The sequence below is a fragment of the Cyclopterus lumpus genome, chromosome 23 (assembly GCF_009769545.1).
Source record: "Cyclopterus lumpus isolate fCycLum1 chromosome 23, fCycLum1.pri, whole genome shotgun sequence".
NCBI lineage: Eukaryota > Metazoa > Chordata > Actinopteri > Perciformes > Cyclopteridae > Cyclopterus > Cyclopterus lumpus.
Window position 1 is genome coordinate 14,519,043 of NC_046988.1, and position 22,822 is coordinate 14,541,864.

Sequence of the window (22,822 nt, forward strand, 5' to 3'; positions counted from 1 at the left end):
GTTTAAAAAAAAGAGACGCACACATGATGATTATTGTTGTTGCAAATCGAGGCTTTATGTAAAATATATAGAAACAGTGGAAACAGCTAGCCTATCCAAAGCTGAAGCGCCTTAAAGCTGCATTCTCTCTACTGACCACCAGGGGGTGACTCCTCTGGTTGTATAGTAGTAAAGTAAATAGTAAAGTCTAAGCTCCTGTGAAAACCTCACATGAAGTAATAATGATTAGATTCTTCCCTGGGAAACTGGGAGGTCAGAGGTCACGCGTCTCACTCGTTTCCTCTGGTTTTTGGTTTGAAGTTTGCCTTCAAGCCAGTTGGACCAATAACTAGTTCAACTAGTTCATTTCTTCAACACTAACTCTGAAAGCCAACAGACAAATACAAGGAAGGGATTTTTACTATTACAATAAACACATGTATTTAAAGGAAGAACTCTTGATCCGGGAGCAGAGCAAGACAACACACGTCTTCATTTCATCAAAGAGGAAGTGGCGCCATCTAGCGGTACATCCGGGGACTAAAACCAAATCCTGATGCATTCTGGGACAGTTTCAAAAGCATTTCCCTGATCTCCTACTCGGTTGTAGGATCATTAACTTGTTTAGTCTCTGACGCCACGACCGCCATAACTTGCGATGTTTCTTAAATGGCAAAAGTAGCTGATTTATCAAATATAATCATTGACGGGAGAGATGATCAGGGGGGTGCTGTTTGAACCACCGCACTGAAGACCGGGACTGAAGAATGGGAAGAGCTTCCCAGTGAAGGAGCAGTGAGCGAAGCTGTGGATAAGGTCTGCGGAGTCTACGTCATAAAAGGACACTGAAGCCTTCTCGTAATCCACAAACACGCCCACCTTCTCCAGCTGATGTTTTAAACTGAGGTGGACATTATGAGCTATGTGCTGATCTCCTCTTAAACACATCGTCCAGAAGCCCTTCTCGGGGCTCGCCGAGATCGACCCCTTCCTGTTGATCGACTCTTTGACAACGCCTAAATCCCAGGACGTCTTCCCTTTAACCTGAACCTCGTAGTAAAACCTCCCAGAAGAGAAACTCTGCTTTCCTAAGACATTTATAGCAAGATTAAATCTTTCTGGGATGTCCGGGAGGTTTCGCGTTGCGTCGTCGCAGTAAACTTCTTTCCCGTCGGCGGACAAATTGAGGTTGACGTTTGCCGTGTCGGGATCCAAAGTCACGTCCTTCGCAGACTGCTGGACCCTTTCCAACTTGGCTTTAGAAAGCAATGCCTCCTTCTCTGTTCTGAAGGTTTCCTCCAGCTGATTCACAGCGGTGCCCATAATTCCCCCGTATGTTGGCAGAGGGACGCTGACTTCTGCCCAGTTCTTGGTGGGTGGAGGAGCATTCAGGTCCGAGAAGCTCTGCAGGAAGTCAGGGCAGTCCGCGTTGCGTGAGAGCTGCTCCACCTCGCAGCCTCTTTTCTCCAGCTCAGAGATTTCCTGCTCCAGCTCTCGGACGAGTCCTTCGGCCAGTTTCTTTGTCGTTTCCTGCTTTTCTTTGATTGCCTCAATGAGGTCATCCATAATTCTCTTGACAGACTGCTGAAAAACAGTCGAGACTCGCTCGCTGTGCACGATGTGCGTGTCTGCAGATTTACTGCTGATCTCTGCCGAGCGGTTGATTTCCAAGATCTTCATCTGTCTCTTCTGGATCATCAGCTTAATTTCAGACTTTCTCGCCCCAAGCTTGGACTTCGGTTTTCCATAATCACAATTAAGAGGAACATAGTCAGGGTTCTTGAGGTCTAAAACAAGGCAGAACACAACACACACGTGGTCAGTCCTACAGAATCCTTTCAAAAATGCCGATGCTTCGGATCGACATATTCCATAATGATAATAATTTATAAAAAGCGGGTGAAATCTCTTACCCTTTCGTCTTGAACTGATAGTTTTCAACAAATACTGCTTCAGATCATTCCTGTTGATCTCCTCCAGAATGCTCATGGTTATCTCCAGAGCTCTAGAGCAGCCATATTTCTGCACCATCAGATCCACCGTGTCTTGCCCGTCTGCCTTCTCCAGCCCGGCTTCTCGGATGGCTGAGAAGCCTTCAGCATTGCCCTCAAGCTTCAGGAACCACTTGAACTCCTTGAATTGTTTCTCTGACAGGTTCTCCAGAGTTTTCCAAATATCTGTTGACGTCATCGTGGTTCCCTAGTGAAACAAAGAATGCAGTTTTCCTATTTGGATGATCTAAAGCTACTCGTTGACCAAATGGTGTCACAAGCTCTGCATTTTTGTCAATGAGAACACTTCTCTCTTGATTTATTCCCTCAGTAAACATTGTAAACATGAGTTTTTGGTCTAAATCTCTAGTTTCAAGTCTTCTTCAATACAGCGAGATGTTCATTTAGTAAATTATGGTAATTTAGAGTCAAACAGACCATAAAGCAGGTGATGTATCAGGGGCGGGGCTACAAGGTTGATTGACAGGTCTCTACCACGGCATTACCAGGTCTGGTAGTTGTCTGTGTTTTCACTTCACCAAAGTTAATTGTAACATTTTGGTCGCCAAAAAATTATTTACCATTCGGTTGTACTAAGCTCCACCCCCTTTTGCAAAAAAACAAAGAAATGACTAATTTAAGGCTTCTTAAAGTCAGTCGTCAAACTAATGGGTGATGTCATGGGGACTACATCCACTTCTTATGTGCAGCCCATAGACACACACCTGCAAATTAATAAATAATCACTAAATGCACGCGTGTGGGAGGATATTATTTTTGACTAATAAAACGCAGATAAAAGTTAATTCAAGTTAAACGTACGTTCTACTCTGTTACACTATAACGTGTATGACGGACAATAACACATTATTCACACGTGTTTCTTACTTGTTAAACTCGTCCAGCTGACTTCTTCTTCTGGTAGAAGCTGCTGCTTCTTATTGATGAATCCGCTGTGCTTCAGTGCTGCACACTCACAGAGGCATTAAAGCTGGAATACAACATGGACAGAACTCTTTAGGGTGAGTTTTGAAGCTTTAAATAATGAGATCATTATATTAAATTAAATCCAAGTACCACAGCTCAGACACGTGGAGGCAGAGCAGGTTGAAATGAAGAGACTTTGGTTGGTTTGGTAGCTTCATGTCCATCCAAACTAAAAGTCCAAGCAGGAAACAGGAACAGGATACTGGGAGACCACTGGTGTCCTCCTGGTGACGAGCTGGCATAGGGAAAAAGAAGAGTGTCTTGTATAGATAGTATGCAGGGGCTGAAGCAGGTTTTGCTCTGGTTGGTCTTGTCCAGACAAGTCGCTCCTCACAGGATTCTCAGTTCTTCTGTACGACCTCAGAAAACACTGAAACCAGAAAGAGCTTTTTGTTTTCCTGCTGAAGCTTCACATTTGAAGTTTAACGCTCTTTAAAATGGGATTTTGTAATCCTTTTCTGCACATATGGTTATGCCATGTTGACATTTCTAATAATTAAACCAACTAAAGAGCACTAAAGACACAACCTTACTTATTATGTTTTTAGGGTTAGCGTTACAGTTACTAACCTGGTCTGCTGTTTGCTTGGCAGGTAGCAGACAGTGATGACCCTGATGAGAGCGGAGTAGACTCAACCAAAAACGAGTCGCGTTGTTAGTTGTTAGTCGTGTTGACTAACAATGGAGTTAGCCCCCCCCACCAATAATAAACTTACCAGACTTGATCGCACAGACATGCAATTCCAGGCAATGCTCCAGGAGGTCCACCACCGCACGGCTCAGTCCACCTGCAGAGACCGACACCAGTGAGACTCGAGCTCCACGGACACAAAAACACCAACGAGGCAAACAACGAGCACCAATCCCAGACGGGAAGTAAACGAAGCAGATGTTCTGCATATACGCCCAGTGGGCTCTTCCAGACCTCCACCCCCCCTCTGCTGCAGCTACAAAGACTAAAACCCGGCTTCCCTCTCTGCCACGTAGACACATGCATACCCTCCTCCTCCCTCCCCTCTCTCTCTCTCTCTCTCTCTCTCTCTCTCTCTCTCTCTCTCTCTCCACCTCACTCTATTAAAGACACATGCAGCTATGGTTACGCCCACTAAAGATCCTCATGCACGTTATAGGTTCCACGATGTTTCGGTTTAACATGTTGCTTGTATTTTTGTGTCAAGAGTCTATTTTTATTTCCGAAGCCCAAGATCCCAAATGTTCCTGAGCGAGGTTTTTCGATCTGTACAGCGTGTTATTTTGTGATCGAGTCAAAGTCCATTCTTGGGAACGCCCAGAACGGGAATTGGTTCAAATGTGGCCACAAACACGTTTTTTTTTAGCCACGACACCAATAACTAAGAGCATAACAGGAAGTGATGTCACGATTCGACTGGTCGGAGTGCCTCAAAGCTCAACCCGAGGCCCCGTTTGATTCCCATCCTCCTCTCGGGGTCTCTGTGTTCTCCAGCTCAGTGAGAGTAAGACGGACTACCGGATATCGGGTTAATATCTCTTTGTCCTATTTTGGCCTTCAAATCTCTGCACACGTCCCAGAAATGTAGACGTCATTCTTGATTCTGGTTACTCTCTTCACCAGTGAAGAACATTTCATAATGTCCGTTCTTTCAGAGAGCTGTAATTTATCTTAAATTGAATTTTATTACCTCACAAAGACGACTGCAACTCTCTTATTTAGTGTGAGTCGGTTCAACAGGATGAATTTACAGTTATTTTATTTGTTTTTAAAGCGTGACCAATGCACCAACTACATGTGTGATCTCCCCAGTGCGTATTCTACATCAGACTCTTCAGTTTACTTTGTAACACCAGTTGGACCAGTTTGACAAACACTTGAAGTTAAGTATTAACCAGCTGGAGCTCTGTTGGCAGGAACATGTATAAGTTCATAACACCACTGGAGCTCTGTTGGCAGGAACATGTACAAGTTCATAACACCACTGGAGCTCTGTTGGCAGGAACATGTATACGTTCATAACACCACTGGAGCTCTGTTGGCAGGAACATGTACAAGTTCATAACACCACTGGAGCTCTGTTGGCAGGAACATGTACAAGTTCATAACACCACTGGAGCTCTGTTGGCAGGAACATGTATACGTTCATAACACCACTGGAGCTCTGTTGGCAGGAACATGTATACGTTCATAACACCACTGGAGCTCTGTTGGCAGGAACATGTACAAGTTCATAACACCACTGGAGCTCTGTTGGCAGGAACATGAATACGTTCATAACACCACTGGAGCTCTGTTGGCAGGAACATGTATACGTTCATAACACCACTGAAGCTCTGTTGGCAGGAACATGTATACGTTCATAACACCACTGGAGCTCTGTTGGCAGGAACATGTATACGTTCATAACACCACTGAAGCTCTGTTGGCAGGAACATGTATACGTTCATAACACCACTGGAGCTCTGTTGGCAGGAACATGTATATGTTCATAACACCACTGGAGCTCTGTTGGAAGGAACATGTATACGTTCATAACACCACTGAAGCTCTGTTGGCAGGAACATGTATACGTTCATAACACCAGTGTTTGCATGCAGCTGACACAAGGTGGGATAACAGAGTCATATTCCACTGAGTTAACATGAGATCTTCTTACTTTGTTTCCTCACATCTACCTGTGTTTCCTCTCATGTACCTGTGTTTCCTCTCATGTACCTGTGTTTCCTCACACCTACCTGTGTTTCCTCTCATGTACCTGTGTTTCCTCACACCTACCTGTGTTTCCTCTCATGTACCTGTGTTTCCTCACATCTACCTGTGTTTCCTCTCATGTACCTGTGTTTCCTCTCATGTACCTGTGTTTCCTCACACGTACCTGTGTTTCCTCACATCTACCTGTGTTTCCTCACACGTACCTGTGTTTCCTCACACCTACCTGTGTTTCCTCTCATGTACCTGTGTTTCCTCTCATGTACCTGTGTTTCCTCTCATGTACCTGTGTTTCCTCTCATGTACCTGTGTTTCCTCACATCTACCTGTGTTTCCTCACACGTACCTGTGTTTCCTCTCATGTACCTGTGTTTCCTCTCATGTACCTGTGTTTCCTCACATCTACCTGTGTTTCCTCACACGTACCTGTGTTTCCTCACATCTACCTGTGTTTCCTCACACGTACCTGTGTTTCCTCACACCTACCTGTGTTTCCTCACATGTACCTGTGTTTCCTCTCATGTACCTGTGTTTCCTCACACCTACCTGTGTTTCCTCTCATGTACCTGTGTTTCCTCACATCTACCTGTGTTTCCTCTCATGTACCTGTGTTTCCTCTCATGTACCTGTGTTTCCTCACACCTACCTGTGTTTCCTCTCATGTACCTGTGTTTCCTCACACCTACCTGTGTTTCCTCTCATGTACCTGTGTTTCCTCACATCTACCTGTGTTTCCTCTCATGTACCTGTGTTTCCTCTCATGTACCTGTGTTTCCTCACACGTACCTGTGTTTCCTCACATCTACCTGTGTTTCCTCACACGTACCTGTGTTTCCTCACACCTACCTGTGTTTCCTCTCATGTACCTGTGTTTCCTCTCATGTACCTGTGTTTCCTCACATCTACCTGTGTTTCCTCACACGTACCTGTGTTTCCTCTCATGTACCTGTGTTTCCTCTCATGTACCTGTGTTTCCTCACATCTACCTGTGTTTCCTCACACGTACCTGTGTTTCCTCACACCTACCTGTGTTTCCTCACATGTACCTGTGTTTCCTCACACGTACCTGTGTTTCCTCACACCTACCTGTGTTTCCTCTCATGTACCTGTGTTTCCTCTCATGTACCTGTGTTTCCTCACATCTACCTGTGTTTCCTCACACGTACCTGTGTTTCCTCTCATGTACCTGTGTTTCCTCTCATGTACCTGTGTTTCCTCACATCTACCTGTGTTTCCTCACACGTACCTGTGTTTCCTCACATCTACCTGTGTTTCCTCACACGTACCTGTGTTTCCTCACACCTACCTGTGTTTCCTCACATGTACCTGTGTTTCCTCACATGTACCTGTGTTTCCTCACACCTACCTGTGTTTCCTCACATGTACCTGTGTTTCCTCACACGTACCTGTGTTTCCTCACACCTACCTGTGTTTCCTCTCATGTACCTGTGTTTCCTCACACCTACCTGTGTTTCCTCTCATGTACCTGTGTTTCCTCACACCTACCTGTGTTTCCTCTCATGTACCTGTGTTTCCTCACATCTACCTGTGTTTCCTCTCATGTACCTGTGTTTCCTCACATCTACCTGTGTTTCCTCTCATGTACCTGTGTTTCCTCACACGTACCTGTGTTTCCTCACATCTACCTGTGTTTCCTCACACGTACCTGTGTTTCCTCACACCTACCTGTGTTTCCTCTCATGTACCTGTGTTTCCTCTCATGTACCTGTGTTTCCTCACATCTACCTGTGTTTCCTCACACGTACCTGTGTTTCCTCTCATGTACCTGTGTTTCCTCTCATGTACCTGTGTTTCCTCACATCTACCTGTGTTTCCTCACACGTACCTGTGTTTCCTCACATCTACCTGTGTTTCCTCACACGTACCTGTGTTTCCTCACACCTACCTGTGTTTCCTCACATGTACCTGTGTTTCCTCACATGTACCTGTGTTTCCTCACACCTACCTGTGTTTCCTCACATGTACCTGTGTTTCCTCACACCTACCTGTGTTTCCTCACATGTACCTGTGTTTCCTCACATGTACCTGTGTTTCCTCTCATGTACCTGTGTTTCCTCACACGTACCTGTGTTTCCTCACACCTACCTGTGTTTCCTCACACGTACCTGTGTTTCCTCTCATGTACCTGTGTTTCCTCACATCTACCTGTGTTTCCTCACACGTACCTGTGTTTCCTCACATCTACCTGTGTTTCCTCACACGTACCTGTGTTTCCTCACACCTACCTGTGTTTCCTCACATGTACCTGTGTTTCCTCACACCTACCTGTGTTTCCTCACATGTACCTGTGTTTCCTCACATGTACCTGTGTTTCCTCTCATGTACCTGTGTTTCCTCACACGTACCTGTGTTTCCTCACACCTACCTGTGTTTCCTCACACATACCTGTGTTTCCTCACACCTACCTGTGTTTCCTCACACGTACCTGTGTTTCCTCACATCTACCTGTGTTTCCTCTCATGTACCTGTGTTTCCTCTCATGTACCTGTGTTTCCTCACATCTACCTGTGTTTCCTCACACGTACCTGTGTTTCCTCTCATGTACCTGTGTTTCCTCACACCTACCTGTGTTTCCTCTCATGTACCTGCGTTTCCTCACATGTACCTGTGTTTCCTCACACCTACCTGTGTTTCCTCTCATGTACCTGCGTTTCCTCACATCTACCTATGTTTCCTCACACGTACCTGTGTTTCCTCTCATGTACCTGTGTTTCCTCACATGTACCTGTGTTTCCTCACATCTACCTGTGTTTCCTCACATCTACCTGTGTTTCCTCTCATGTACCTGTGTTTCCTCACACGTACCTGTGTTTCCTCACATCTACCTGTGTTTCCTCACATGTACCTGTGTTTCCTCTCATGTACCTGTGTTTCCTCACATCTACCTGTGTTTCCTCTCATGTACCTGTGTTTCCTCACATGTACCTGTGTTTCCTCACATGTACCTGTGTTTCCTCACATATACCTGTGTTTCCTCACATCTACCTGTGTTTCCTCACATGTACCTGTGTTTCCTCTCATGTACCTGTGTTTCCTCACATCTACCTGTGTTTCCTCACATGTACCTGTGTTTCCTCTCATGTACCTGTGTTTCCTCTCATGTACTTGTGTTTCCTCACATCTACCTGTGTTTCCTCACATCTACCTGTGTTTCCTCACATGTACCTGTGTTTCCTCTCATGTACCTGTGTTTCCTCACATCTACCTGTGTTTCCTCTCATGTACCTGTGTTTCCTCACATGTACCTGTGTTTCCTCACATGTACCTGTGTTTCCTCACATGTACCTGTGTTTCCTCACACGTACCTGTGTTTCCTCACATGTACCTGTGTTTCCTCTCATGTACCTGTGTTTCCTCTCATGTACCTGTGTTTCCTCACATCTACCTGTGTTTCTTCACACCTACCTGTGTTTCCTCACATTTACCTGTGTTTCCTCACATCTACCTGTGTTTCCTCACACGTACCTGTGTTTCCTCACATCTACCTGTGTTTCCTCACATGTACCTGTGTTTCCTCTCATGTACCTGTGTTTCCTCACATGTACCTGTGTTTCCTCACATCTACCTGTGTTTCCTCACATGTACCTGTGTTTCCTCTCATGTACCTGTGTTTCCTCACATGTACCTGTGTTTCCTCACATGTACCTGTGTTTCCTCTCATGTACCTGTGTTTCCTCTCATCTACCTGTGTTTCCTCACACCTACCTGTGTTTCCTCACATCTACCTGTGTTTCCTCTCATGTACCTGTGTTTCCTCTCATGTACCTGTGTTTCTCTCACATCTACCTGTGTTTCCTCACACGTACCTGTGTTTCCTCACACGTACCTGTGTTTCCTCACACCTACCTTGGATTAATAACTAATAGTAACGACGTGGGTGCTCCGATGAGGAGTTCTGGGGGCCTTCGGCTCTTCGGCTCTGTTTAAAATAACCCGTCTGCAGAGTTTATTTCAGTCTGTGTTCCCAGAAATGATGTTAAATCAATGTTAACTTGATTCTACCCACTCAGCGGACATGGTGGACATGTGTTACCTAATGATGATGTGATGATGGGGGATGGGGGAGGGGGTGATATATATATTTTAACCACCAGATGGGTTTATTTTACATTTTTAAATAGTTTGATTGAAAGGAACTCCCCTGACGGGGGATTTGGTGTAGAATTAGCTCCAGTGACCCTCGATGACTATTGAACCCTAAATATTCTGATCGAAGGGGTTTGATGTGATTAGTTCAGCAGCTCTTATTCCATCAGACAAACCTTCTGCTTCTACTGTGAAGTCTGAAGAAGAGCTCTGAGGAAGTTGTTCTGAAACACTGAAACAGGAAGCGGTTCCTGTCTACATCTAAACTTACAGATGTTTAATGTTGTACTTTTTACTGCACTTCATGTGTTAAACACTTTGATTACTTTATACTTAAAAAGCACATGATATGATGCAGTAGTAACATGATTGTAAGTCGCTTTGGATAGAAGCGTCAGCTAAATGACATGTAATGTAATAAATGATGGTGCATTTAGAGTCAAACAGACCATAAAAGCAGGATATACTTTAGGGCGGGGCCATAAGGTGATTGACAGGTTTCTATCACAGCATTGTTTTGTTGTACGTGTTTTTTTGTCAAAATCCACGATAGCGATGGCCAAAACCAAGATGGTGATCGACAAAAAAACAAACCAAGATGGCGACGGACAAAAACAAGATGGTGACAGCCAAAAACCAAGACGACCACAAACCAAACCTGCTATGGCGACGGACAAAAAACATGAACAAAATTTTGACGGACAAAAAACAAGATGGCGACATCCAAAAACCAAGATGGCGACATACAAAAACCAAGATGGTTGACATACAAAAACCAAGATGGCGACATCCAAAAACCAAGATGGCGACATACAAAAACATGGCGACATCCAAAAACCAAGATGGCGACATACAAAAACATGGCGACATCCAAAAACCAAGATGGCGACATACAAAAACATGGCGACATCCAAAAACCAAGATGGCGACATCCAAAAACATGGCGACATCCAAAAACCAAGATGGCGACATACAAAAACATGGCGACATCCAAAAACCAAGATGGCGACATACAAAAACATGGCGACATCCAAAAACCAAGATGGCGACATACAAAAACATGGCGACATACAAAAACCAAGATGGCGACATACAAAAACCAAGATGGCGACGGCCAAAATGGCCAAACTTGTGGCTTCAAAACCACAGTCCACAAACCGATGGGTGACGTTGTGGTGGCTATGTTCACTTCTTACGTACGGTGGTTGCAGTGCGGTTCATAATTATGTTCTTATTGTTGTACAACCTAGAAATAGTGTCTGAATTAAACGCAACGCTTGTTGATTCAGAGAGACCTCAGCGAGGGCCCGAACCCAGTGGGCGCTCTCCCACAGGCTCAGAGGGCTCATGACTGTCCACGCATGATTGGTCAGTTGTGTCACTGCTGTAACTTTGTGCTCTTTGTGCTCTTTGTGTTCTTGCGTAACGACACCGACTCGCCTGCTCGCTGGTCTGATTAATTTACAAAGAGTCTCAGTTACACAACAACTCAACCTCTGAGTCACTGCTGAGGGACGAGCCGCCCCCTTTCAAGCTGAAGCGACAGAACGAGCACCTTGTATTTTTTTTTTTTTGCATTATCACAAGGTTTATTAGCTGCTACCCGAGAGGGACAAACACTTGACATAATTTATCAATAACAATATTGATATCAACAGTTTGATTAAGATAGGCAAGAAAGGGCAAGGCAAGAAAAACCAACAATAAGAGACCAAGAGACAGTAAGATGAACCTGGAGCGGTAAAGTGACTAAATGTTCATTTTAATGCTTATCAACTGTTATTTTAACCCCGATGAGCCATAATCCCAATTGTACTTGAACGCCAATCAACTGCAATCTGCACATTTGCTAAACTGAAAATGTATTCTGATTAAATGTGATCCAGTTCAGAAGTAATCCTGATCCTTTATAATCCTGATCAATTGCCATTCCAATACATGTAATGTTTTATATCTATAATCCTAATCCGATGTAATCCTGATACACTGTAATTTGTAATAATTTCAGTCCTGATCAATGTAATCCTCATTTATTTGATTCCCGATCAGCTGCTAATCCAATAATCACTAATAAATATCTAATTGAATCCAGATGAACTGTAATTCTGATCAACCGTGTTCCTGATTAATTAAGTTGTAATCCTGCTCCACTAGATCCTGAGTAACTGTTTACAAATCAATATAAATCCCTTCCTGATCAACTGTTATCACAAGCTGCTGCACATGTAATCCTGATTAACTGTGACTGAGGTTAATCTCAATCCTGTCGACTGTTTCCACGATTGACTAATCCCAAAACGACCGTAATCCCAATTCCTTGTAATCCCGATAAACCAATGAAATCCCGATCAGGTGCAGTTTGAGTTAACGTCAGATTCATTTAACCTCATTTCTAATCCAGATCTAATCTAATCTTTGATCTCGCTTCAGAGCTCGGAGAGCGTGTTTGTTTTGCTCGGTCGCTCTGCAGGTTTCTCTCTTTGTTGATGATACGGGGCCGCGGGTTTGAATCCCTTTGACTACCAAGATGTTTTGGGGATAACAAAGAGCCACAACTCCGTCGGAGGCTTTTCATGCAGTGTTTGTTGGGAGCCTTAAAAAGAAACCACCAGCTTTGTTTGGGTGGTGTTGATGTACTAATACCACACATGACAAATACTCTGTTACTGTAAAATACGTTAGTATATTCAGTAAAATGTAGTTATAGTATTTAAACTGTAAATGTCAATCACCTTGTAGCCCCGCCCCTAAAGCATACCCTGCTTTATGGTCTGTTTGACTCTAAATGACCATAATTTACTAAATGAACATCACGCTGTATTGAAGAAGACTTGAAACTAGAGATTGAGACCAAAAACTAATGTTTACAATGTTTACTGAGGGAATACATCAAGAGAAGTAGAGTCATTTATATAGACTTCTATACAACCAGAGGAGTCGCCCCCTGGTGGTCAGGAGAGAGAATGCAGCTTTAACACATGAAGCATAGACTTCTATACAACCAGAGGAGTCGCCCCCTGGTGGTCAGGAGAGAGAATGCAGCTTCAAAACATGAAGCATAGACTTCTATACAACCAGAGGAGTCGCCCCCTGGTGGTCAGAAGAGAGAATGCAGCTTTAACACATGAAGCATAGACTTCTATACAACCAGAGGAGTTGCCCCCTGGTGGTCAGTAGAGAGAATGCAGCTTTAACACATGAAGCATAGACTTCTATACAACCAGAGGAGTCGCCCCCTGGTGGTCAGTAGAGAGAATGCAGCTTTTGATTTATTGAGTGCTGTCGGGATGTAATGAAAGTTTCAATAAATATAACAGGAATATTTCCAACCTTAGCTTTTAGTAAAACAGTGGAGTTCTTCTTCCATCACTGCTCAGCTCATCAAAAACAAACAAATCACTCTGGTTCCACGGTTCCACTGGTTCTACTGGTTCTACTGGTTCCACTGGTCAGGTGTGTGTGCTGTGAGGGTGTGACTCAGTAAATCCTGGTTACGCTGTTGTTTATTCAACCTTCAGCCTGAGAGTACATTTAGCTCAGGGCGTGGTGGAACTATGTGTGTGTGTGTGTGAGTGTGTGTGTGTGTGCATTCGTTTGTGTGTGTTTGTGTGCGTTTGTGTGTGTTACTATTGTGAGCACAGAGGTCACGTCCTTGTTCGTCTGTTTCCAAAACCAAATGTTTATTCAAATAGAAATATGTAAAATATTCTTGCTTTAATCTAACTCTAATTAAGTCAATAAAGAGGTAATAATTAAATGTAAGTATGACGTTAAGAAACACGCCGTTAACAAACGTTAAATGAAAAAAAAAAGATATATATCCTCTAAATAAGCTTTGTTATGCTGTTTGATTTCCATTTTCATATTTTGTACTTCCCAGTGACACAAAATGTTGTGTTTGTAACGTTGTGGAGTTGCTGAAGCTTTTATTGTGGAGGTGTTGTGTTTACACTTCCTGTCCGTCTCTACCTGCAGCTGAGCGGTTGCATCATCCTCGGCGTCTCCATCTACCTGAAGGTCCACAAGGACGGAAACCTGGTGAGACTCAAGTCCACACGTTTACATATAGGGATGAAACATGACTTATAATAATAATAATAATAATAATAATAATAATAATAATAATAATAACCTCTCACCAGATCACCGATGAAGCGATCCCCGGCATCGACCTGATGATCGCCATCGGGGTGATCATCATGTTGCTCGGCTTCCTGGGCTGCTGTGGAGCCATCAGGGAGAACCGCTGCCTGCTGCTGATAGTGGGACCCATTATACTTCATTATACTGTGTATACTTATATATATTATATTGTGTACACAGATATACGTTTAGTCTATTTCTGTGACATATAACATGACTTTTTATACATTTTAATGACTGTTTGTAAACACTATCTAATGACTTTTATCTATTTATTTTCACATACTATATTACTACTTTTTATGAATTTAACGTACTATATTAGGACTTTTTAAGAGGGTTTTTTATTACTTTTTTAACTAATTAAATTATGATTATTCTGACTTTTTAAACATACGACGTCTTATGACTATATAATTCTTTGATGGACTATAATAAGACTTTATTCTTATTTTTAACATCCTATATTATTATATTTTTAAACACACTTTACTATGACGTCTTATATAATTATATAATTCTTTAATGTACTATATTATTACTTTTTCATGACTATTTTTAACATCCTATATTTTGGCTTTTTACAACTTTTTAACATACTAACATATTAATTTAATGACTATTTAATGAAAATGTTATGATCTTCATATGTTGGAGTTAGGATGTAAATAAAAGCCACATTTTCAAATGAATAATTCTAATAATAATAATGTAGCTTTAACTTTAACTAAGAAATATATTTTCATTTTCATGTAATAACACGCTTTCCTCCAGTTCTTCGTCAGCCTCCTCGTCATCTTCGTCCTCCTGCTGGCGCTCGGCATCCTGGGAGCCGTGGAGGAGAAGAAGGTAAAGCAGGAAGTGACCCGTAGGTTGGTGAGGAGCTTCAGACTCTATGCCTTATTATTATGGTCTGTCTGCAGGTGAAGGACTGGGTGAAGGACCGCCTCACCAAGTTCACCCCACTGTCCTCACAAGGAGTGGAAGTGAGCAACGACCTGGAGAAGCTGCAGGCGGAGGTAACACACACATACACACACACACACACACACACACACATACACACACACACATACACACACACACACACACACACACACACATACACACACACACACATACACACACACACACACACACACATACACACACACACACACACACACATACACACACACACACACACACATACACACACACACACATACACATACACACACACACACACATACACACACACACACACACATACACACACACACACACACACACATACACATACACACACACACAAACACACATTTATATACACACACATATACACACACATATAGATATACACACACACACAAACATATATACACACACAAACACCTATACACACATATATACACACAAACACATATACACACATACACACATACACACACACACACACACACACACATATATATATATACAAACACACAAACACATATACACACAAACAGATACACACATATTTACACACAAACACTTATACACACATATTTACACACAAACACATATACACACACACACAAACACGTGTACACATGTATACACACGAACACATATATACACACAAACACATACACACACACAAACACATATATACACACAAACACACACACACACATATATACACACAAACACATATACACAAACACAAACACTCGCACACATACATATATACACACACACACATACACACACACAAACACATATATACACACAAACACATACACACACACAAACACATATATACACACAAACACACACACACACATATATACACACAAACACATATACACAAACACAAACACTCGCACACATACATATATACACACACACACAAATACGCACACACACATACACTGGCAAATTATACATGTAAAACAAGAACAAAGTTAAAATAAGATAACATGTAACATACTAAAGATAAAAGTGAGGTCAGTTTTACATTGTTCTGCATGTTCAGTAAAAACAGCCATTATTGATCAGTTATTGACAAGTTATTGATCAGTTATTGACCAGTTATTGATCAGTTACTGATCAGTTATTAATCAGTTATTGACCAGTTATTTATCAGTTATTGACCAGTTATTGACCAGCTATTGATCAGTTATTGACCAGTTATTGATCAGTTATTGACCAGTTATTGATCAGTTATTAATCAGTTCTTCTCCTTCCAGCTCAAGTGTTGCGGCCTCGTGAACGGACCGTCGGACTGGGACAAAGTTCCCGACTCGTGCCGCTGCAACGCCACCGAGCCGAACTGCACTTCCTCCGTCTACTCCACGGTGAGACCGGCTTTATGGATTTAAACATTAATAAATCGGTTGGAATGATTATGGATCAGCTGTTGGACATCAGTCTGATGATGTCACTCTCTCCTCCTGCAGCCCTGCTCCACCCAAATCATCAATTTGATGGAGAAACACATGAAGGTGGTGCTGGGAATCGCCTTCTCCATCGCCATCCTGCTGGTGAGCGCACACACACACACACACACACACACACACACACACACACACACACGCACACACTGTAACACAAAAAGATGCAATACTAATATTAGAAGTGTATGTAAACCGTAAATAATTACATTTGTGTTTGAGGTGAAATATATTAAAACTTTCTGTGTAAAAAAAAAAAAGTACTTAGGGGGAATATTTAGCTTTTTACTTGTACAGTTGTATAAATGAACTAAATTGTAGTTAATTAACTAATACAGTATTTCTGTTTTTGTACTTAGGTAAAAAAAAAAAAACGTTCTAGTTTTAGGGTAACATAATCTAATTACGGAAAAACAAGGGGCCCAGGGTCGCGCCCTGGGGTACGCCACTATTAATATTTCCTCTTTATGAACAGAACAGACAAAGTAAGACCGAAACCTTTGAAGAACTGTGCTGAGCCACGATTGGAGATCATTTAAAGTCTTACAATATTTAATTATATTACAGATATAAATGTTTTAACTGAAGACAAAACATAACAAAATTAATATTTTAGTACAATGTCTTTACTATGTTCCCTCTCTCTCTGCAGATTTTCGGGATGGTCTTGTCCATGATTCTCTACTGCCAGATTAGCCGGAAGGACACCGCCTCTACTGCCTGAACACCCACAAATGGCCCCGCCCCCTTCCCGTCGCTGCCTGACACACCGGCCAATCAGCAGTGCCCAATCACCTACGTACCACGTAACCTCAGTTCTGCTGTGTTTTTACTGTGGATGATGTTTTGGTGACATTATATGCTATTAATACACAGCCTGGTGTGTAATTTATGGAGTCCTAATAGTGACAAAGTTATATTAATATCTTTCAGCATCTAATATTGTGTAAAATCATCCATCAAGATAGTAAATTTATTTATAATTAAATGAATGAATTAAATGAAATTAGAAAAGTAGAATTCCCAAAATATCGGTTTGTGATTTTTAGCTTTACCGATTCTTTTTTATAATTTTTTTAAAACTCTGAAGTAAAAACTTAGCTATATAACAAGTTAAACAATAGTTATTGTTTCTGTTCACACTGTGGCCTCAAAGAACATTTAGAAAAATGATTGTCAAAAACTATTTGTGATGTCTGGTGTTTATTAAGTATGGATGCCCATTATTAAAAGACAAATAGGGTTATATATGATTACAAATATAACATTGCCATTACTATCCCACATGAATGATTCAGTTTTAGCCAAACTTTGTAATAAATCACATTTGTTTTTCTATTTTCTGTTTATTAATTGTCCTGTGGTTACATGAAATATGCCTGAAATCAAATTTATTGTTATAATGAAAATGAAGGATGTATATTTTCATTTTATTTGGATGCAGGAAGAAATATAACATATAATGCTGTCTGTCGCAATGTCTGCTGCAATTTTTGGAAAATATCACTTGTGATTTTGTGCTGCAACTCCATCGGAAATACACAATGTAATAAATTATATTGCCTGTGTAAAACAATAAGCCTGGAATTTAATATCTTAGACCACCTTGTTAAATAAATAATTAACTTTTTATTGATTTTGTTATAAAAAAAGCCGTACAGTGGTTTAATCTGGTCGCTCATGCATTTATACTGTATATATACTGTATTATATAGTAGTTAAAAACTCCCAAGAACTTCAAATCATTTTATTAGCTGCTGTTAGTGCATTTCAATTCTGAGGTACTGCACTATATGCACTAAATAACATACTATTTTATGACAACCTATATTACTTTTTAAACTTTTTTCGACTTAGTATGACTATGTTCAACATACTATACTTTTTTACGAGTTCTTACTATGACTTTTTCTTTTTCTTGCAACAGATTCACACACTTTGACAAATGAAAGACACCCTTAATTCAGAATGGAACAGTTTATTAAATCAGGGAAAAATAGGAATACTTCTTTAAATAATTGAGTAATTTCATAACGCACAGAATGAGGATCATTTGAAAACATCACACTTAATAAATTAGTGTTGTGACTTTAGCAGAAATCGGTTAATCAGCATTTCAATTGAGACAATTCAGTTCAATGATCGTCAGTGTGTGGCGTCGTTGGGTGAATGTGTGAACAACGTCAACGTTTCCTCCTACGCGTCCATCACGTAACAACACACGAACCGAGTGTCTGCGTCTTTGTGTTTCACACGCGACTCAAATGTCTTTGTAATCGGCGGCTGGTGGGCGTGTCTATCGCGGCCACATCCCCCACGCCAGCCCGGGCAGGACCAGAGCCATGATGACGGAGGAGAACAGGTTCACCGCGTTGTTGTCCAAGATCGGTTTTCCACAGATCCGCCGGGTGGTGGCGGACTCGTAACCCACCACCTTCCCGATGCTCGCGTCAAAGCCTGAAGATGAGAAAGAGGGAAGCGTTCAGTTAGTGAAACCTCGCTAAAATAATTAATACGTTCATAATTCATTTAGAGGCTGGTAAACAAATTGGATGACTCACATGGAGCACATTGGTCAACAAACCGTAATAGTTTAGTATTTTGTAATAAAAGTAATAGTTTAGTATCTCTTATGATCGTTTAGTATCTGTAATGGGATTTATTTATTCTTATGTGTATCTTATACAAGTCAACTGCTAAATAAGTTTGTTATTGAGTAAACTATCAAGGCTTGTGGTTTATGCAGCAGCTATAGCACATGTCATCTTCTCCTGGTGTGTATGAATGAGTACTTATGTTACATGTAATGTATGTTTGCATGTCACAGAGGTTAAGATGAATTTTATGGGTCGGCTGTAACCACAAGGTAGCCGGTTCGATCCCCGCTCCCCCCATAGTTTGTATATTGAACTGTCCTTGAGCAACATACATTATTATTATTATATTATTATTATTGACACTGACAAAGCCCTCCTTAATGTATAGTATAGTCACAGGACATATAGATGCATATATGTATACAGTGTATACATATATGCATCTATATGTCCTGTGACCACGCTGATAACTACTCCTTTTGTTTTAAAATGCCAAAGCAGAATATTCCAATAACAGCCCCCACCCCTGTAAAGTGTCTTCAAAATGCTGAGTGATAATCAATCCGGAGCGCTCTCTTGCACAGAATTCGTACCAGAATCAATACTTTCAAGATAAGTTTTGGATTTTTGATATTTGTCATTTCAGCATGAAAAGACTCAACATGGGTAAGGTGCATTTTGCCACAACATATCTCATTTAAAAGTAATAGTTTGGTATCTCATATAAAAGTAATAGTTTAGTATCTCATATAAAAGTAATAGTTTAGTATCTCATATAAAAGTAACAGTTTAGTATCTCATATAAAAGTAACAGTTTAGTATCTCATATAAAAGTAACAGTTTAGTATCTCATAAAAGTAACAGTTTAGTATCTCATATAAAAGTAATACTTTAGTATCTCATATAAAAGTAATACTTTAGTATCTCATATAAAAGTAATAGTTTAGTATCTCATAAAAAAGTAACAGTTTAGTATCTCATATAAAAGTAATACTTTAGTATCTCATATAAAAGTAATACTTTAGTATCTCATATAAAAGTAACAGTTTAGTATCTCATATAAAAGTAATACTTTAGTATCTCATATAAAAGTAACAGTTTAGTATCTCATATAAAAGTAATAGTTTAGTATCTCATATAAAAGTAACAGTTTAGTATCTCATATAAAAGTAACAGTTTAGTATCTCATATAAAAGTAACAGTTTAGTATCTCATATAAAAGTAACAGTTTAGTATCTCATATAAAAGTAACAGTTTAGTATCTCATATAAAAGTAATACTTTAGTATCTCATAAAAGTAATAGTTTAGTATCTCTTGTAAAAGTAAAAGTTATAGTTTAATATTTCATATAAATGTAATAGTTTAGTATCTCATATGAAAGTAAATACTATAAACAAACATTAAGTCAAAATATTTGACTTTATTTTAACCAACAAAACGTTTTTTGTAATAAACTCAAATTAGTAAAAGGGAAAGCAGCTGATCTTCACATGTGTGAAACTGGACCAATGAAATATTTTATATGAAACACTGTTTATTAGTTTTCTGACAATTTAACAAAGTAACTACTATTTTTACTTTTCCTCAGCTGACTAACCAGATGGCTGTACAATAACAATGTGCTTATTATAAGTGTTAATGTGTGAGTCATCATTTGAATAGAACTGTAAACAGTCAGATGTGAAATATATTATTTAGTCAAGTTTAAAACATTTAGAAAGTTGTGAATTATAAATTGTTTTTAAGTAAAAATCCTTTTCCAGCTTCTTAAATATAAACATTAGCTTGTTTTCTACAAAACAATTAATATAAAGACGCGAAGGAAACTCGAGAAAACATTTTCTCTTTCAACTTAAAGACCAAATGATGAACTAATTAATAATAATCTGCAGATTGATTCCCTTCCTACCCGAGTATTGCATGTGAGCTCCCAGGAAAGAGTCCAGCAGCGACCCCAGAAGGCCGGCCACGCCGCCGTACACCACGATCGGCCACTGGGGGTGCGCCATGTTCAGGTCGTCCACCAACAAGAGCTGCGTGGCGTAGTAGGCCACGCCCACCACAAGCCCGCCGAGCAAACTGGCTACCAGTCCGACGGGAGTGACGCCGCCATTTGTTCCTGGAATGGAAAAATTAAGAGAAATTATCTAAATGAACGAAAGCGGCATTTTCAGTCCGACATCAGCTTTTTACCCAGAAGACCTTCTGTTTACAATAATTACTGAAACTGACCTTAAAACTGTGATCACTCATCACAAAACATTTAATTAGAAACATTTTCTCATTTTCACTGAACCGTTCGTTTCTTTTAAACAGAATAAAATCTGTGAAACTATTCTAAATATTATTATTATAGTTACTTTTTTTACAGTTTTATTTTATATTAGTATTTCTCATTCTTTTTTTTAATGGTTTTACCACTTTCAACTTGTATTATTACAAGTATTATCCTATTTTGTATGTTAATGGAGGGATTTTACTGTTTCTATTACACCCTCTTTGGATCCTCACCGACTGGGACCTCCTCCCAGGTGGTGATGAGTCTGGGCTGTGATTGGCTGAGGACAGGCCCCACCTCCGACGCCCAGGTGTCCCCACTGCTGCAGGCGAGCGCGCCCAGCAGAGAGAGGCACATCCAGGAGGCCGTGTACTGTTTGCTGAAGTCAACGGCCATCTCACCCGGACCCACCTGAGAACACAGCCACCACATGTTGTACTTCTTACTATACTAGAGGTACTCAGAGGTACATGTTGTACTTCTTACTATACTAGAGGTACTCAGAGGTACATGTTGTACTTCTTACTATACTACAGAGGTACTCAGAGGTACATATTGTACTTCTTACTATACTAGAGGTACATGTTGTACTTCTTACTATACTAGAGGTACATGTTGTACTTCTTACTATACTAGAGGTACTCAGAGGTACATATTGTACTTCTTACTATACTAGAGGTACATGTTGTACTTCTTACTATACTAGAGGTACTCAGAGGTACATGTTGTACTTCTTACTATACTACAGAGGTACTCAGAGGTACATATTGTACTTCTTACTATACTAGAGGTACATGTTGTACTTCTTACTATACTAGAGGTACTCAGAGGTACATATTGTACTTCTTACTATACTAGAGGTACATGTTGTACTTCTTACTATACTAGAGGTACTCAGAGGTACATGTTGTACTTCTTACTATACTACAGAGGTACTCAGAGGTACATATTGTACTTTTCAGAATAAAGGAACCAGTGAGCTCACCTCGATCATATAAAGCAGCGCCAGCTCTGTGGGAACTCCTCCGTTACAGAAGACCTGGATCCAGTTCCTCTGGCCGCCTGACCGAAACACAAACATGAGTACTTTGAATATATATATATATATATATAAAATAACACAACAAGCACACTTTTAACATCTCTCACCTTCTTTGTACTCTGAGTCTATTTTCCTCTTCTGAACTTCTCCCCATTTGGTGAGTTTGGAGGAGGTGATGAAGAAGGCCAGCAGAGCGGAGAAGAAGCTGTAGTTGGCCATCGTCAACACGAACCCCACGAGGAGAGCTGAGGACATAAGAGTACATTTTTTTCACAAAGAAAAACTAATAAAAAAAAATATATATATAAAAAAAATAAAATAAAAACAAGAATGCTCCTATTTGTTTGTACTTTCAATGCAATAAATGCAAAATATAGAAAAATAAGAATTTGGAATAAATACATATTCTACAAGCAGATACATTAGTCACTCGATCATCTGTTAATTAAATCCAAATCCTTATCCAGGTGTCTTTATTATTCCATGATCATGTGCCTCCTTGATTCCTTTCCTTGCCAGGAAGCGACCAAACAACTTTAGTTCCTGTAACATTTGTTTTCAAATAATCTTCTTGATTATAACTTATTTCCTCCAAAG

At 40.5% G+C, this 22,822-nt stretch overlaps 3 protein-coding genes across 6 annotated transcripts in view; 1 reads left to right on the forward strand and 2 right to left on the reverse strand.

The window, feature by feature from the left end:
* Positions 1 to 37: 37 nt before the first annotated feature.
* LOC117726475 (pyrin-like) lies at positions 38 to 3,932 on the reverse strand. 3 transcript variants are annotated; one of them, XM_034526784.1, is made up of 5 exons: positions 3,674 to 3,932; positions 3,048 to 3,192; positions 2,859 to 2,961; positions 1,893 to 2,178; positions 38 to 1,766 (listed from the first exon to the last, which is right to left on the reverse strand). In XM_034526784.1, the coding sequence occupies exons 4-5, from the start codon at positions 2,167 to 2,169 to the stop codon at positions 670 to 672; spliced, it is 1,374 nt and encodes a 457-aa protein (XP_034382675.1). In that variant the 5' UTR covers positions 2,170 to 2,178; positions 2,859 to 2,961; positions 3,048 to 3,192; positions 3,674 to 3,932; the 3' UTR covers positions 38 to 669. The 3 variants fall into 3 exon arrangements, with proteins under 3 accessions (XP_034382675.1, XP_034382676.1, XP_034382677.1); XM_034526785.1 differs by having other exon boundaries at positions 97 to 1,766; positions 3,048 to 3,327; positions 3,674 to 3,885; XM_034526786.1 differs by lacking the exon at positions 3,674 to 3,932 and adding an exon at positions 3,528 to 3,589 and having other exon boundaries at positions 97 to 1,766.
* A 6,919-nt stretch (positions 3,933 to 10,851) lies between these two features.
* LOC117726526 (tetraspanin-8-like) lies at positions 10,852 to 17,785 on the forward strand. The gene is made up of 9 exons (XM_034526847.1): positions 10,852 to 10,911; positions 11,037 to 11,197; positions 13,671 to 13,785; positions 13,890 to 14,009; positions 14,665 to 14,739; positions 14,814 to 14,909; positions 16,104 to 16,211; positions 16,314 to 16,397; positions 16,960 to 17,785. Exons 1-9 carry the CDS (start codon positions 10,852 to 10,854, stop codon positions 17,029 to 17,031), a joined length of 891 nt encoding a protein of 296 aa, XP_034382738.1. The 3' UTR covers positions 17,032 to 17,785.
* Positions 17,786 to 18,269: 484 nt separating this feature from the next.
* tmem19 (transmembrane protein 19) overlaps positions 18,270 to 22,822 on the reverse strand; it is a 16,263-nt gene continuing 11,710 nt past the window's right edge. The window contains exons 4-8 of one of the 2 annotated variants that reach the window (XM_034526713.1): positions 22,333 to 22,470; positions 22,169 to 22,245; positions 21,417 to 21,594; positions 20,815 to 21,024; positions 18,270 to 18,764 (exon numbers count right to left, since the gene is read on the reverse strand). In XM_034526713.1, the coding sequence (XP_034382604.1) occupies positions 18,604 to 18,764; positions 20,815 to 21,024; positions 21,417 to 21,594; positions 22,169 to 22,245; positions 22,333 to 22,470 (764 nt within the window). In that variant the 3' untranslated portion in view covers positions 18,270 to 18,603. The remainder of the gene's footprint in view (positions 18,765 to 20,814; positions 21,025 to 21,416; positions 21,595 to 22,168; positions 22,246 to 22,332; positions 22,471 to 22,822) is intronic. The other variant, XM_034526715.1, reaches the window with a different exon arrangement.